This window comes from Saccoglossus kowalevskii, chromosome 17, assembly GCF_978046115.1.
Source record: "Saccoglossus kowalevskii chromosome 17, keSacKowa6.1, whole genome shotgun sequence".
NCBI classification, from domain to species: Eukaryota; Metazoa; Hemichordata; class Enteropneusta; family Harrimaniidae; genus Saccoglossus; species Saccoglossus kowalevskii.
In genome coordinates this window covers 14113860-14131053 of record NC_140657.1, presented here as the reverse complement: position 1 = coordinate 14131053, position 17194 = coordinate 14113860, and the positions used below count along the sequence as shown (strand labels likewise).

General features: G+C 34.0%; 1 protein-coding gene across 1 annotated transcript in view; it reads left to right on the top strand.

The window, feature by feature from the left end:
- The window catches only part of LOC102800482 (sulfhydryl oxidase 2-like), a 34149-nt gene extending 18151 nt beyond the window's left edge, over positions 1–15998 (top strand). Inside the window, exons 6-12 of the mRNA XM_085491893.1 lie at positions 4677–4779; positions 5488–5639; positions 6389–6631; positions 9728–9857; positions 11387–11518; positions 13283–13421; positions 14371–15998. Of these exons, the coding sequence (XP_085348019.1) occupies positions 4677–4779; positions 5488–5639; positions 6389–6631; positions 9728–9857; positions 11387–11518; positions 13283–13421; positions 14371–14993 (1522 nt within the window). The 3' untranslated portion in view covers positions 14994–15998. The remainder of the gene's footprint in view (positions 1–4676; positions 4780–5487; positions 5640–6388; positions 6632–9727; positions 9858–11386; positions 11519–13282; positions 13422–14370) is intronic.
- Positions 15999–17194: the final 1196 nt, after the last annotated feature.

Sequence of the window (17194 nt, the reverse complement as noted above, 5' to 3'; positions counted from 1 at the left end):
CTTATGGTTTACGATCGATCAGCTGGTATTTTAACCACCAGAAATGAAATACTTTGTAACAGTTGTGAAAAGTAAACAAAAACGGCGTTGGTTTGTGGTATGAATGTAATTATTTTTGTATCATAATTTTTGAAGTCAGTATTACTGATATGGTTTATTTTTTTAAATCAACGCCAAATTTCGATGGTCCATATTGATCTTTTAAAATGTTGCGGAGAGACCAGTGCTCAAACGCTAACACTACTACCGTACGCGTTTCGTTAATATTTGCACAATGTTTATACCATGTATATGTATACTACCGGTTATACTCTGTTGTTGACGATTCTGATAGAACGGGTGACAAGCTTCCTGTCGCAAACAATGCATATTAATCTAACGTTCATTGTCAAGACTTCGTCTGAGAAATCGTTTTATTTTCTAAGTCTATATTCTATTTTAATAACACCGTCTTACTAACGTAATGGCGATAAAAAAGAAAGCAAAGACGCCAATGACAGACGAGGCAAAGACAAATCTGCAACTCAGGGTCATATTTACTAATTTAGACTTGCCTGCAGCGTTGTTGTGATTCCGATGCAAAATTACAGGACTTTCGCGTTCACCCCTCGTTTATGCAATTTGTATTTATTTTTCAAGAATTTTTCATTGGAATCGCAATAGCAAGCACGTCTAGGTCATATTATGACCAACCTCGCGAGTGGTTTGAAGGGGACGATTAGGCTGAAGTATTCGCATCAACGCGAGATGACGACACCGATACGTGAGAGCGTTGAGGGCCGGTTATCAGACGAGGAAGTGAGTACAGAAAATCTGTTGCTCGTCGACATCGGCCAAATAAACAAAGCCATCGTTTCCGTTTATGCAGAGAGCGTGCACTCATCTAATTTTCCGTTGACACTGCTGTAGTAGTTTTCCATCTTCAGCAGTAGTTTCAATCCATTCACATAGCTTTACGTTTTTCCTCTCTTAATATTCTTAATAAAACTATATTGATTGCCTAGAAACAGTTTGACCCGCTACACGCTTTATTTGGGAATTCAAAGTGATGAATATAGTCATAACAAATTATACTTGCTAATGACAAAAAAAAGAAGTAACATCGTGTGAAACGTACTTCGCGCTCTACTTGCTTTTAAGCTGCCGCCTATGCTAATGAGCATAGTTGCGGACAAAGCCTTGCAACTTCAAGATGGCGTTAATGTTACCAGCTCCCTGGTGTTACACCGTAATAAGGCACCCAACACCAACGTGCATGTGTTTTGTAACCCCTCTCATCCCCTCCGGGGGGATGTTATACATGTTTATAAATCAATGTTAAATACTTGCTGATTACCGAACCGTGCGGCATGTCGTCGGTAAATACTTGTTTATCGTAGTTCGCGAGCAGTCGGCGAAATAACCATTTAAAACTGAACATTTCTATAAGGCATGCTATGTACCCTTACATCGATCGACCATTGAGATTCACAATTTTTGGCAAACCAACCAATGGGAATCGTGCTCTTCGCAAAGTGACACTGCGATCCTGTCGCAGAGTGCAATAATCGACATTCGGCGAGTCGTACAATCGCGTCGCAGAGTTAGTTTTTTAGACCCCCATACATACCTCCAAATTTCATTACTTCAAGTTTATGCATAAATTAACACCCAGGCTAGTTGTCTGTACGATTGTTGTAACACTGTTCAACCAAAAACAATGTCCCGACGGCGTTTTGAAGATAAACACATTGTCAATCATTTGTGAAAATTTCAAAACAAAATGTCAAAGTGTCTAGGAGCTATATTTTTTAAAGTTCTGGGATGTGCACTAAAAAGAAGCTGAGATAATTGCTAATTTGCATAACAATTCACTCGGTATGAAGTTTGCTAATGCTCATAATTAAAATGGCTGTAACAGTTCCAAATTTAGATGTATTATTGTTTTGTTAAAAGTTAAATATAGTGCATAATATGGAGATCCCGTCATTTCTTTTTTACCTTGCCCGTACCATCAAAGATGGAAGGGAAAGGTATATTAAGGGAAAGATTTTGTCCGGCGTTGTCGTCGTCGTCATCGTTAATAATTGTTATTGTGTGCATGATAACTTTACTAATTCTATTCCAAACTTCATCAAACTTGGTCACCTTGTTCATCAGTATAAAGTCTTCCCTGAGTTTGAACAACAGATGTCCTGTATGAAAATATCATGCAAAAATTGAGAAAAACTGATAAAATATTTCGACTGTTTCTACTTGACTGATCACTGGTGATACACATCAAAGGTCACTGATCTCAGTGGAAATATGCATTGTTGTATGTGTTCAATGAAGCAAATGATTTATCTTAATAATATCCTTGGTAATGTATCTCAGAATCCCTTACTGGGTTTCAAAACCAACTCATGGAGAGATTGCACAGTCTGATACACATTTGCAAACCTACCAATAAATCTTTACAGAAAACAAGATGTCAGAAAATCAATATAGGCACTCCTATGAACTGGGTGCCAAACTTTGATCAAGATCTGAAGCTAATAGAAAATCTGTTTAGTTCAAAGTTATCAAATCAAAAACAATACATAAAAAATACATAAAAAGCAAAACATTTCATCCACATTTTAAAAAGAAAATTGTTCGAAAATATATGTATTCTGTATTTGACAAACAGTTCATTCGACAAATGAAAACTCACAGGAATATGTTTCAGCTATTAGAACAGAATGATAGTTTTTATAATACTAGTTTAAAAACTCACTTCAAACAAAGATTGCAGTGTTTGAAGATGTAGGTTCTCAGGAGGCAACAGTACTGTTGACTTCTCCCTCCACTGGACACCAACTAACTATTTAAAGCAGAGCTTGCAACATGATAGCTATTCATAAAGGGTGTTTTTTTTTTACTTTTCATATAATACAGTAGTCACACAATGAGGCAGTTCATATTTGTCTCAGTGAATCATTAATTTTTGACAGACACCTGTACAAAATACTTGGACAAAAGCCAGCTAAGATTTTCTGTTATCTTGCACGTTTTATGAATCTATTCACGTCTAAATGCAGCACTTTTTTTTGCAATGAGGCATGTTTTTATACTAAAATATCTGAATTACTTTGAATAAAGCTGGAAATTATGTCCCTTAAAATAATTAAACAAATAAGGCACCAATGTTTTTGTAAGATATTTACATCTTTAAAGGACATTCGGTAGACTGATTCCCCACTGTTAGTTCAATCCCAAAACTTTTTTGTATTCAAAATTAATTATGACAATGTATATTTATATTGAAACAAACTATGTTAAAGGGAATTATATTATATAACAAAGGGCAAGGTCACCAGAGTTCAACTATGTTTTCACTATGTTTCTTTTTTATTATTTATGTACAGTCTTGCTAAATCTTGCTAAGCATTCAAATAGGAGAATGTTTGCATCTGTTATCTATATTTTAAAATCGTTTTTTGAGTATGTTCCACGATTCACAATTCTACAAAATTTTAACAGTCTATAGCCAAGACTGTTTGGATAATAAAAAGCAAAGAAAAAAACATTCACTTCCAAGTGCCCACAAACATGCATCTCTACCTTAATTGACTTCTTTAACTGCAAAATGTCTTTGTCCTAATTTGGATTTGGGTATTGCTTTATTGGAAGCACATCTACCTTCTGTGATGTCACTGCCTTATGTGATGTCACTGCCTTATGTGATGTCACTGCCTTTTGTGATGTCACTGCCTTCTGTGATGTCACTGCATTCTGTGATGTCACTGCCTTCTGTGATGTCACTGCCTTCTGTGATGTCACTGCATTATGTGATGTCACTGCATTATGTGATATTACTGCATTCTGTTATGTCACTGCATTCTGTGAAGTCACTGCATTCTGTGAAGTCACTGCATTCTGTGATGTCACTGCATTATGTGATGTCATTGCATTCTGTGTGGTCACTGCAGTCTTTGATGTCACTGCATTCTGTGATGTCACTGCATTCTGTGATGTCACTGCATTCTGTGATGTCACTGCCTTCTGTGATGTCACTGCATTCTGTGATGTCACTGCATTCTGTGATGTCACTGCATTCTGTGATGTCACTGCCTTCTGTGATGTCACTGCATTATGTGATGTCACTGCATTATGTGATGTCACTGCATTCTGTGAAGTCACTGCATTCTGTGAAGTCACTGCATTCTGTGATGTCACTGCAGTCTTTGATGTCATTGCATTCTGCGATGTCATTGCATTCTGTGATGTCATTGCATTCTGTGATGTCACTGCAGTATTTGATGTCACTGCATTCTGTGAGGTCACTGCATTCCGTAATGTCACTGCCTTCTGTGATGTCACTGCAGTCTTTGATGTCACTGCCTTCTGTGATGTCACTGCATTCTGTGAGGTCACTGCATTCTGCGATGTCACTGCATTCTGCGATGTTACTGCATTCTGCGATGTCACTGCATTCTGCGATGTCACTGCATTCTGCCATGTCACTGCATTCTGTGATGTCACTGCATTCTGTGATGTCACTGCATTCTGTGATGTCACTGCATTCTGTGATGTCACTGCATTCTGTGATGTCACTGCATTCTGTGATGTCATTGGTCAGAAATCAGTTGAGTTGAGTACATGCAGAATAGAATCTTCATTTTACATTTTCTGTTTTGTTTATACTTACCCACAATGCACTTGTTGCATTTCAGTCTAGACTTCATATTAAGATATTATTCTTCAAAACAATCGAAGGAAACTGTACAATACTTGGTGGTAATATTTGAAGATAGTACTTCGTACATTGGAAGACAGGTGAGTATGAGGGCGCTGTTCCCTCTATCATTCATTTCATGTATCGTGGTATGTTGCATAGTGGTACTCATTTTTCAAATTTAACCCCTCAAATTTTGGTATCTCGTGTTTATGTATTTTTCTATAATTTATTTATTGATTTTTTCTTCATAAGTCTTGATCATTTTTTTTATAAATTATTGAAAAAATGATGTGGGTTTATTTTGTTTACACCAAATTTGAATGACTGAAAATATATAATAACAGGAATATTAAAATCTTGACTTTGAAGTTTTTTTTTTACTTCATCTATGTGTGAAGTTTTTAGCTGAACTGACTTTTTCTCCAGAAACCCCAAATTGGCTGAAATTGGCTGGGGTTAAGGGGTCTTCCTTATAAGCACCTTTAACACATTATGAATAGATGTAAAGCCTGACCCTTGAGGTTTATTTGAAGTAAGTTGAATTATTTCAGGTTTAGAAAAACAACTCAACCTTTAGAGGTCGTATATAGGTCAAGATGGTGTGACCTTTTGCCACTGTCACAAAATAGCCTTATTAAAAATGTGTTTTTTAATTTCCTTTATTATTTTTCAAAATTGGAAAAAAATCTCTAAGCAATATTTTGAAGTATAAATCATGATGGCAGTGCATATATGGTCGTGACCATAGCGGTTTTCATTATTTAATGATAGCGTTTTGAAATAAATAACTTTGATTTTTGTTTCAGGTGATTTTAGATATGATGAAATATGACAACCTAGTTATCAGGCGGGTCGTCAAGGAAACCGCAAATGATGATGTAATTAAGAAATTTGAGGTGCAGTCATTCCCAGCAATGTACCTATACTTTCCTAACCAAACGTATCACCGATTTGATATGTAAGTGATTGAAAGTGCAGTCATGAGTCAATGAGTTATAACAGAGATGCGCATGAGATGTAAAACATCTTTATCCTAGCCCCGTTATCTTGTAATAATGTACAGTGCGAATTCCATTATTATATGTGCATGTAGTTCCTAATGAATATGTGTGTAGTCTAAAAGAGGGACTTGTTTTTGGGTTCTGTGTGTGCGTCTGTCCCTTTATATTATATCTCAGGCTTGTCTCGACTAATTGTGGTTGGGTTCGGTTGGCCACATTCCAACTTGAGTTTTCAGCGAAACAACTTGAACTTGAACTCCCACGAATCACTTGTTAACATAAACTGCATTTATTGGCGAACGAAACAATTCAAACGAAAGTGTAAACTTCGGATAAATAAGTAAACTTGTATAAAAACCATAAAACATGATGAACTAAACTGGCCCACAATTGAGCACGGACTAACAACTAGAACAGAACTACCATTTTACTTTTAAAGGGAATAGAACATTAAGGCGTTTTCCACACAGACGGAGGTCAACCAATCAATGACTGTGTACTAAATTAAATAATGGAATATCAGTCAACACCTATGGTAGTTTCAATGATACCAATGTTTTCCAAATTTGGTATGAAGACAAGACATGAAAGCATACATATACATTTGTTTTCATTTTGCTGATCTATTATTAAAAGTTTTGTATCACATTATGATGATTTATAGCAAAGAATAATAATGATTCACAGTAAATTTGATTGATTCCAGAAAAGAGGCTGACAGAAAGCATTTCCGAGAGTCGTTGATAGACTTTGAAAAACGCATCAACTTCAAACTTGATCCAAATTTGGAGGGACAAGGTGCGGCTATGGGTCACGATGATAGTTACCCGAATCAGGCAGAGAGGTTGAACTTACAAAAAGAACAAGAGTATGATGATTTCGACAAGACCGATGAAGATGAAGCTGTGGGCCTTGCTGCTCTGAAAAATCTGAAATATGTCAAAAAATAGTAAGTGTTGATTGAGTGAAATAATGAATTGGATCAAAGTATACTGTGATGTGTTGACTCAAGAACACACGAAACATAAAAGAAACCTAAGAGCACTTCTTGTTATTCTGCCATTTTCAGTTACTCAACCGCACTACTTTTTACATATCAATACACTTGGGTGATCAGGAGACGTATAACACCATGTATGTACTTTTTTCGCAATTCATGGATATTTTGTTTATACAGTTGGTTCACCTGAATTAAAATTGTTTACTCATGTTGGACTCCATGGGATTGTAGTGAGATGTAGACATTAAAAATGTGATTATTTTAGTCCATGTAGTAGTTTAAAAATCAAGACTTTTATTTTGGGTCCATCTGTTTATTATTTCTTGTATTAAAACACTTTGGATGATTTTATTTAAAGTTGGTTCAAAGACATGAAAGACTTATATGTCTGTTTTTCTAATCCCTGCGAAACACAAAATGTTATTTTTGCACATGCCCATTACTTTATTTGATGTTTCAATGAAATTGAACATTGCATGGGACAATTTCATTAGAAATTAAAATCGCACAGCAGGATAATATTATACATATGCACATCAATTTGTTTCACGATCTGATTCGAGATGGCCGAATGCTGGCCATTTTGTGCTAATAAGTCATCAAAATCAAGCATTTATGGATGGATTTTGTTTGTACATACGTTGTACATTATGGGACCTTGATGCACATCATTACCTTGCCCGTACCATCAAAGATGGAAGGGAAAGGTATATTAATTAAGGGAAAAATTTTGTCCGGCGTTGTCGTTGTTGTCGTCGTCGTCGTCGTCGTTAATAATTGTTATTGTGTGCATAATAACTTTACTAATTCTATTCCAAACTTTATCAAACTTGGTCACCTTATTCATCAGTATAAAATCTTCCCTGAGTTTGAACAACAGATGTCCTGTATGAAAATATCATGCAAAAATTGAGAAAATCTGATAAAATATTTTGACTGTTTCTACTTGACTGATCACTGGTGATACACATCAAAGGTCACTGATCTCAGTGGAAATATGCATTGTTGTATGTGTTCAATGAAGCAAATGATTTATCTTGTAATAATATCCTTGGTAATGTATCTCAGAATCCCATACTGGGTTTCAAAACCAACTTATGGAGAGATTGCACAGTCTGATACACATTTGCAAACCTACCAATAAAATCGTTACAGAAAACAAGATGTCAGAAAATCAATATAAGCACTCCTATGAAATGGGTGCCTAACTTTGATCAAGATCTGAAGCTAATAGAAAATCTGTTTAGTTCAAAGTTATCAAATCAAAAACAATACATAAAAAATACATTAAAAGCAAAACATTTCATCCACATTTTAAAAAGAAAATTATTCTAAAATATATGTACTCTGTATTTGACAAACAGTTCATTCGACAAATGAAAACTCACAGGAATATGTTTCAGCTATTAGAACAGAATGATAGACTTTTTATAATGCTAGTTTAAAAACGCATTTCAAAGATTGCAGTGTTTGAAGATGTAGATTCTCAGGAGGCAACAGTACTGTTGACTTCTCCCTCCACTGGACACCAACTAACTATTTAAGTTGATTTGCATACAAAGTAGAGCTTGCAACATGATAGCTATTCATAAAGGGTGTTTTTTTTTACTTTTCATAGTCACACAATGAGGCAGTTCATATTTGTCTCAGTGAATCATTAATTTTTGACAGACACCTGTACAAAATACTTGGACCAAAGCCAGCTAAAATGTTCTGTTATCTTGCATGTTTTATGAATCTATTCACATCTAAATGCAGCACTTTTTTTTGCAATGAGACATTTGTTTTTATTCTAAATATCTCAATTACTTTCAATAAAGCTGGAAATTATGTTCCTTAAAATAATTAAACAAATAAGGCACCAATGTTTTTGTAAGATATTTACATCTTTTAAGGACATTCGGTAGACTGATTCCCCACTGTTGGTTCAACCCCAAAACTTGTTTGTATTCAAAATTAATTATGACAATGCATATTCATATTGAAATAAACTATGGTAAAGGGAATTATATTATATAGCAAAGGGCAAGGTCACCAGAGTTCAACTATGTTTATATTTTTCAGATCCAATTTAAAATGGCCAACTGGTGGCCATTTTGTTTTAATGAATGCAGTTCTAGTGTGCTATATCTCTGCCATGCTTTGACTGATTATGATCAAATTTTATATATTCATTATACATCATGAAATAGATATATTGGTTTGACTATCTGATACAAAATGGCCAAATGGCTGCCATTTTTGTGCTGAAAAATTATAAAAAACAAGCATTTCTGGCATTCCAGAACTGGATCTTGGCGTTTATGGATGGATTTCATTCAAACTTGATACATACATTAGAGATTATGGTTTCCTGGAGCACATCATTTTATTTTTCAGATCGGTTTCAAAATGGCTGACTGGTGGCCATTTTGTTTAAATGAATGCACTTCTAGAGTCATGTTTCATGATATGCTTTGACTGATTATGTTCAAATTTTATATATTCGTTTTACATCCTGTTATAGATATATAGATGTATTAAAAATAGCTGACTCGTGGCCATTTTGCTTTAATTAATGCTGTTCCAGGGCAATATTTCTCAATATGGACAAGTCCTCATTTGATGATCAGATACAAGACGTCAATCATTTTAATGTTACAAAATCATCATAATCAAGCATCATCTTCTGGATCCATATCTCTGACATGTTTATGTTCAAGCTATATCACTATAAACAAAACTATATATCTTAAATTTGATAACTGGGACTGTGCCATGCATGGCTTGTTTATAATGTATTAGTGTGAGACAATTCTGGATGTTGAATGTCACTGTTGTCTCCCCCAATTTGTTTTTTTATTATTTGCAAATTGAAAGTGCTAGTGCTGACACAGAAGCCATATTCATATTTGGAACTACACAAAAGTACTGTGTGGCAAACTCTCTATCAAATGGTAATTTGATGCACTATCCTGGTCAAATAATATATAAAGATATTTTTTTTTTTGAAAAGGCAAAACAAAGATTTTAAATTTTAACAATGAGATTGTTCTCTATTTTCAGTTCACCTGTATACATGCAGGACTTAGAGAGTACATTACACTATTCATTCCGGCATGAAATACCCATGCATTCCATTCTACAAGGTGAAAAGCTGGATGCTGTGAAGAAATTTGTTGATGTGCTAGCAAAGGTGAGATATCTTTAAATTGTCAGATGGCACTATTTGATTTCAGTATGTCCATACATGTACATATAAAGCTTAGACTGATCATGTTCAAACTTTATATATACAACATACATTGTGTACTCATAGTGTACAAGATGGCTGAATGGCAGCCATTTTATTGTTCAAAATTCATTAAAATCAAGCATTTCTGCTATTCTGAAGCTAGATCTCGGTGGCGTATAGATGAGTTTGGTTCAACCTTGGTATGCACATTAGACATTATGGAACCTTGAGGCTCATCATTTTGTTTTTTCAGATCCGAATGGACGACAGGTGGCCATTCTGATTTAATCAATGCTGGTTCAGAGCTACATTTCTGACATGCCTTGATCAATGTTCAAACTTTAAAAATGCTTCACTCAGCATGTCATACATATCTCTTTACACGTGCACTTGTTTCACAATCCAATGGCCATTCAGCTATTTTAATGTTAAAAATGTATTTTATATATGATTTTCCACATAGAATCTGAGTTTGTTACAATTTGTATTTTAGTAATTTCAATTCAATTTTTACCTTGCCTATATCACCAAAGATGAAAGGGAAAGGTATATTAAGGGGAAAATGTCATCGATGTTGTCGGCGTCGTTGTTAATAATTGTTGTGTGCACAATAACTTTACTAATTCTATTCCAATTTTTTTCAAACTTGGTCACCTTATTCATCAGTATAAAATCTTCCCTTAGTATGAACGATAGATGTCCTGTGTGAAAATATGCAAAAATTGAGAAAATATTCCTATTAAAACAAACTATGATAAAGGAATTAATATTATATAACAAAGGGCAAGGTTACCAGAGTTCAGCTATGTTCTATAGTTTGGTACCAGTGACCTGTTTACTGGAGTTTTTTTTTCAACTACACCAACTTTTCTCAATTGACTTGCTTGCATAAACCAAACACCTCTATAAATAAAGGAAACAAATTTAGTTCGTAGACTGTAAACATCATTAGAATATATACTAGCTGTACTGAGAATATTGTAACCATGGAGATACTTAGAATACTGTAAAACATGTTGAAAAAGCAACATTCAATTTTAGCGGATTGTGGTAAAATGACGTAATAGCGAAATGTTGATTTAGCGAATCTCTCTTGTCATTGTTGATTTCCTGTTTTCACAATACTTGTCTGTCACATGTCGAAACAAATGCACAGTTATCACCTCCATAAAAACAATGAAAAACTGTCAAGTGTAATTAGGAAGCAACCCCCGATTTTTATGTTCTGGATTACTGTATACAAGTCCATTTTGAATTTATAATAAAGTCATTAGTGACATTTTGAATCAGTTCTCTCGCTAAATGCACTAAAAAGACATGCTTGCTGAAAAGACATGTTTTACAGTATTCTACAAGTTATAATTGATTTAAAGTTTTAAAATTGTCTTTCAGTTCCTTTCGTGTTTGTTTCACTTGTCTCCAAGCCCCACAACACCTTTCTTCCTTCACCTCCTTGTAACTCATTTTTACATTTTTTTGTTCCTCTGTAGTTTTTCCCCGGACGATCACAAATTACGAGTTACCTAGAAGAATTAAACTATTGGTTAGAAGACAATGACAGCAGCCAGATCACATCGGATGATTGGTTGGAATACGTCAATGAAAAGTACGACCCAGAAAAGGTATGAGGATGACTTCTTTTCAGTATTTTGTCTAAAGACTGTTGTTGTTTCTATCTGTGCAGGGTTGAGTGGATGCTGTCACATCTGATGATGACAGAATAATTTGTAAACACCATCAATACAGTTTGCATACAGGTGTCAGTTCTTCATTGAAAGGCTTTTTAAGGATTCTAGCACCAAAGTTAATTTCTAACATGAAATAATCCACACATTTTTTTTTCAATACGTCCATTTGGTCCAAAATTATTATTAGGAAACTACTGAATAATATGAGGGTATTATGAAGGTACCTCAAAAGTATGCACAAAGACAGTACAGCGGCAGTATCGACCGACGCACAGCAGAGGTCGATGTGAAAGCGTACTGTCTGAGTGCATACTTTGAGATATCTTCATAATAACCTTATTATTATACATCTTTCCAAGGATACATCATGGGAATGCCGAAATCCAAAAAGTTTAGAACAGAATCTGCGAACTTCTTTGTATGGAGTCCGGTCAAACCCTGGTGGCAGCAATGTTTGTTTTTATTATTAGAGGACACTTACGCGCGTAATCATTCCATATTTGGAATTCCCATTTCCTAATATGGTAGGATGAAAATACCCCGGAAAATTACGGCACGCTGTAACTTATGGCATTACGGTGACAGATGTATAATAATACATAAAATTATGCACCCTCTTAATCTTTTCACCACCAGTTCGTTCTTTTCATGACAAATTCACAAAATAGTCACACAAAAATTTCTGTTGGCTCCAAAAATAGAGTTCATTCCCAGGAATATTGAAGAATATAAGAAAAAAGTGCAGACAAATTTGGGTGAGAAAGTCTGGTGGTGAATGTGACAACTTGTTACATTTTACGAATTAAATCTACATTCTGTCTGTAAGCAGGGTCCAAAAATAAAAAGAAATTATTAAAAAATCTTTATGAATTTAGAAATGTTGCAGGCAAATTTAGTGGTTAAAATGTTTCAGTAAGTTTAGACAAAAAAAAAATGTTGCTTCTTGTCATCCTGCGCATTTTCACATTTTTTTTTTTTATATTTTTCTGCATACTGGTGAAATGTTTATTTTCAGTTTCAGAGGATGGTTTATCGATTAAAGTCAGCCTATAATGCATGTATTCAAAAGCACTGTTTAATAAATGTTAAATACTAAAAATAAAACCTATAAATTCTTGTTGTGGTATTGAATAATAATAATAATACAAAAGAAAATTAAATCACTTTTTTTTCTTAACTACCGATATTAGCTTTGACACTATGCCGTGCAACATTTTTTCACAGAATCACTCAAAATTTTAACTCACTGAAGCTTGATCATAGAAAACTTTTGGGTTAATGTTGTATTAAGGTTAAAATGAAAAACAAAATAATTGCAAACTTTTCACACATGAGGGCGCTATTCTAAGAATAAAGGTAAAAATGCATACCTAACACACTGGGCTTGTCAATCAAATACAGGTGGCTCCCTCTCTAGTTCAAAGTGTAATGTAATTTTTGTTCTGAGTATCACATACTGAGCTCCTGAAATGGAAACAAGAAATGAATGAGGGTGGGACCATTATAAATTAGGGAGGGAGAATTTTAGGCATTAACAATTGAGAATTTTCTGAAAAAGAAAATCAACCCACAATCGACAAAAGTGTAGTCAGTCAATTATAGTTAAGCAGAGACTTTAAATTCACCAATCTGCCTTTCAAACCTCCTTTCACATATTAAATAGTTGATCCCTGTATAATCTTGTTTTTCCTATTTCAGTCACCAGATACCTATTTACCTTCACGGTTGAAATGGGTTGGATGTCAGGGAAGTCAGGATAGATACAGAGGGTATCCGTGCGGACTATGGATCCTGTTCCATACATTGACAGTGAGCGCTGCTACCACCAATAAAGACTGTAAGTATATTAAAAAATCAAAATAACACAAAAATTATATTTGCATGTATTTTATGCAAAGAGAGATAGTTAATTTCACAGTGTGTGTAATTTGAACTTATTTTAAAGTGGCCAACTAGTTTGATGCCGAGTTTACTGTATGCTGTAAAGCTGTGCAATTTATTTTCACTTGGAATTTATTTTTAGCTATATCGCTGAAGGAATAAATCAGTGAAAACATAATCAAGTGAAAATCCCCTTTTTTCCTATATTTTACATACATCCTATCAATATCAGTGAAAATAAACTTTATACAAACTAGCCAAAATGTCTTTTTAGTGAAAATTAATTCCAGCTAAAATATTTTACAGTATTTGATTCGTATAATGTCTTTATGTAAAATAGTTGCACAAACCTGTTATACAGGCCATTGTTTGTAAAATGCCTCACTTTGTCTTAATGTGATTAAAATTGTAACATATAATTGCAATCAATCAAGGCATGCAAATTTAGGTGTTAAAATTGGGTACTTTTAAAATAATGAAATTAAACCCTCAGTTGTCACCTGACACAAAAATAATTTGATATATTATAAGGTTATTACGAGAATACCTCAAAGTATGCACGAAGACAGTACAGCTGGAGTATCGACCGATGCGCAGCCATGGTGGCAGTCATGTTTGTTTTTATTATTAGAGGAAGCTTACACGCATAATCATATATGGAATTTGCATTTCCTAATATGGTAGGATAAAAATACCCTGTAAAATATGGCACGCTGTAACTTATGGCGTTACGGTGACAGATGTATAATAAATCATATTAAACTCAATCTACAAGTTATATTTCGTAGATGTGATGTAACGAATCATTTTCGATGCTCTAATGCTCCAACATATCCTGATCCTGACACACAGTTTGCAATTTCTCGTTTATTTTTCTCTTTTTTCCATATTTTGGATAATCATAGATACCTATGAGGAGAAATTACAAGTATTACATGCGATGAGGGGTTACATTGTACAATTCTTTGGATGCAGAGAGTGTGCGACAAACTTCGACAAGATGGCCGTAACTATCAAATCCACTGTGGCAACACCAGATGAGGCTCTTCTCTGGTTATGGCGGGCTCATAATCAAGCAAACAAACGACTTCACAACGACCCTTCCGAAGATCCAAAACACCCTAAAATTCAGTTTCCACCATCGGATCATTGTCCATCTTGTCGAGAGTACGCCGAGGACGAATGGAAACAAAATGAGGTACTGGGATTCTTAAAAGAGTATTATCATCAAAAAAACATCGCCCTCCAGCGACTGAGTAGAATTGCAGATCGACAAGTGGACGTTAGGCATAACCCCAAATTTTTGGATCGGGAATACCGACAGGAAATGCGTCAGGAGTTTATAAATGATAGACTAGAGACAGTGCAAGATCGGCATGTCAAGATGGGATTATGGGGATTAGGAATCAATGGCATGGACATGAGTATGTGTCTCCTACTTTACTCATTCTGTGTAGCATTAGTTCTGCTCTTGTATGTCATTTTCTGCAAAAGGAGACGGCGGAAGCATTTGAAGCATATCATCTAAGTTTTATTTTGTTTCTTATTTTGATTTAATTTATTTACTTATTAAACTGCTTTTAAAATGATCATTGTTTAAATACAAGTTAACGACAAATGATGACCCCTCTATTATTAACTATTTTGAATAATTTTCAAAATTATTCGTTGATATTGTAAATTTTGATGAATTGTAATTTTTTTTTATTTGGTCAATGTTAAATTTTGTTTCAAATGCTATAAGAATATGAATTGCTTTATTTATAGTTTTATTTGGATGTAGTTCAAAAAATTTACAATTTGCGTCATGTTTCAAAAACTTTTTTTTTTTAGATTTGAACCAGTTTGAGTATTATTCGGTGACTATTTTATTCTAAGATTTTGTAAGTTGATGAGTCATCGTCTTGGATATCAATGTATCTCTATAGTTATTTGACTGTAGAGAGCGCTGCATGGAATGGAATTAGACTTTTGGCTAACTTAATAGTTTCAGTAAATTACCTAAATTCATAGCTTGATCATTTTTTGAAATGATAATCTGTTTCTAATCATTTTTTTTTTACTTATGCTAGACAAACAAATTGTCATGTACTGTAATCTGCTTTTATATAATTTGCAGTGCAGTGACGGCTAATCTTGGGTTCTAAGGACACAAAGTCACAGTTACTTTCGCAAAATTGTTTTGCTTAAAAAATTCATTAAATCATAGACCCTCTAGAGGGTCTATGATTAAATATATAATTAATATAATTTAATGGTTTGGAAGTGGCTAATGCATGTAATTAGATGCTATGTTTTAGATAACACCATCGTTAACTGTATCATACTAATTGAACCAGTGTGTCAACTTAACTGCTTCACGATACGATGAATGAATAACTGAGCTAAATGGTAAAATTAATTGATGAATGTTTTGAATTAGTGATATTATGTTAACCCTGTCACATATGGTAATTCTTGGTTCTTGATTAGTGCTTCCGTACCCTATATGATTATGTTGAGTTTAAATTAAATTTGATGTGAAGAAATTGAACGAGTTACTGGTTCTTTCATTTCATTTCAAAAATACTCGCGTTACAGGATAATATTATCCTTGTTCCACTTCATCTGTGTTACATATAGTGAAATATTTATTCATAACCAATCACAGATAACCTTACATACTTTACTGGTTTATACATAACTGGTATTGTGATTGGTTACTATATAAAGTAAAGTTGTATGATATGAAAAGTCACAATATATGACACTCATACCACGCTCAGTGTGATGTACCACCAAGATTTTGATCTTGCAGTTATATCCAGTAATTATTTCTAAAACACATCCAAAATGGATTGTTATTCTGGTTATAAATGAGAAAATAAGAAATTTCATCAGATGCCATGATGTTGTTTATTATTACCAGTAAGTGTTGACATAAAAGAAATGTATAAAGAACACTTATCTGTGCAATACAACTTTTCTTTGATGTAACTGAAACTTGCATCGACAATAATATACAATATGAACTTTTATCCACAATTCGTTTGCCATGTTTGTCTTGTCATTTTTGTTGAGGTGAAAGGTAATTGGTTCCTGTACATATTAAATTAGCATTATCACTGGTAGGAATCTTTTGCGATGATAATTTAGGGATTGGTCAGTTACTTCGGCCTAGGGGGGGTCGGTGGATCAGTAGGGGGGGTTACCCAGTTTTTGGTTGTGCGAATAGGGGGGGTCACCCTGTTTTTGATATCATGTTTTCCACAATTCACACACGCGCTCATGCATATATTTTATAAAATGTTATTTCAGAACAAACGATAAAAAAGTTAATCGTACAAATGTGTTCTTAATAATAACTATTACCTATATTGCCTATAAATTTGTTGATGCAAAAAATGTTGTAGGCTAAATATTTTGAGGTTAAAGTTGCCAAATAACAACAGATTATGCAATGCGGCTAGAACCCCAATTATACAGTTAAGTTTTAAACACATCCCAAGTCCATGTGCTGCTGATATCAGATTATTTTATTTGAAGTCTGAAGTCACTATTGTATAAGATATTTACTGGATTTATCCAATTATAACAGGAGACGGAAAGACAACACAGCATTTAGTACAAAGAGCAGTGACAGTTTTTGTTCAGCAAATCAAAAATGTTAAATTTGTGAAAATGCTGATATATAAATTAAAATAAATGATGAAAAAATAAATAAATATTTTTTTTGTTTTTTTAACTTTT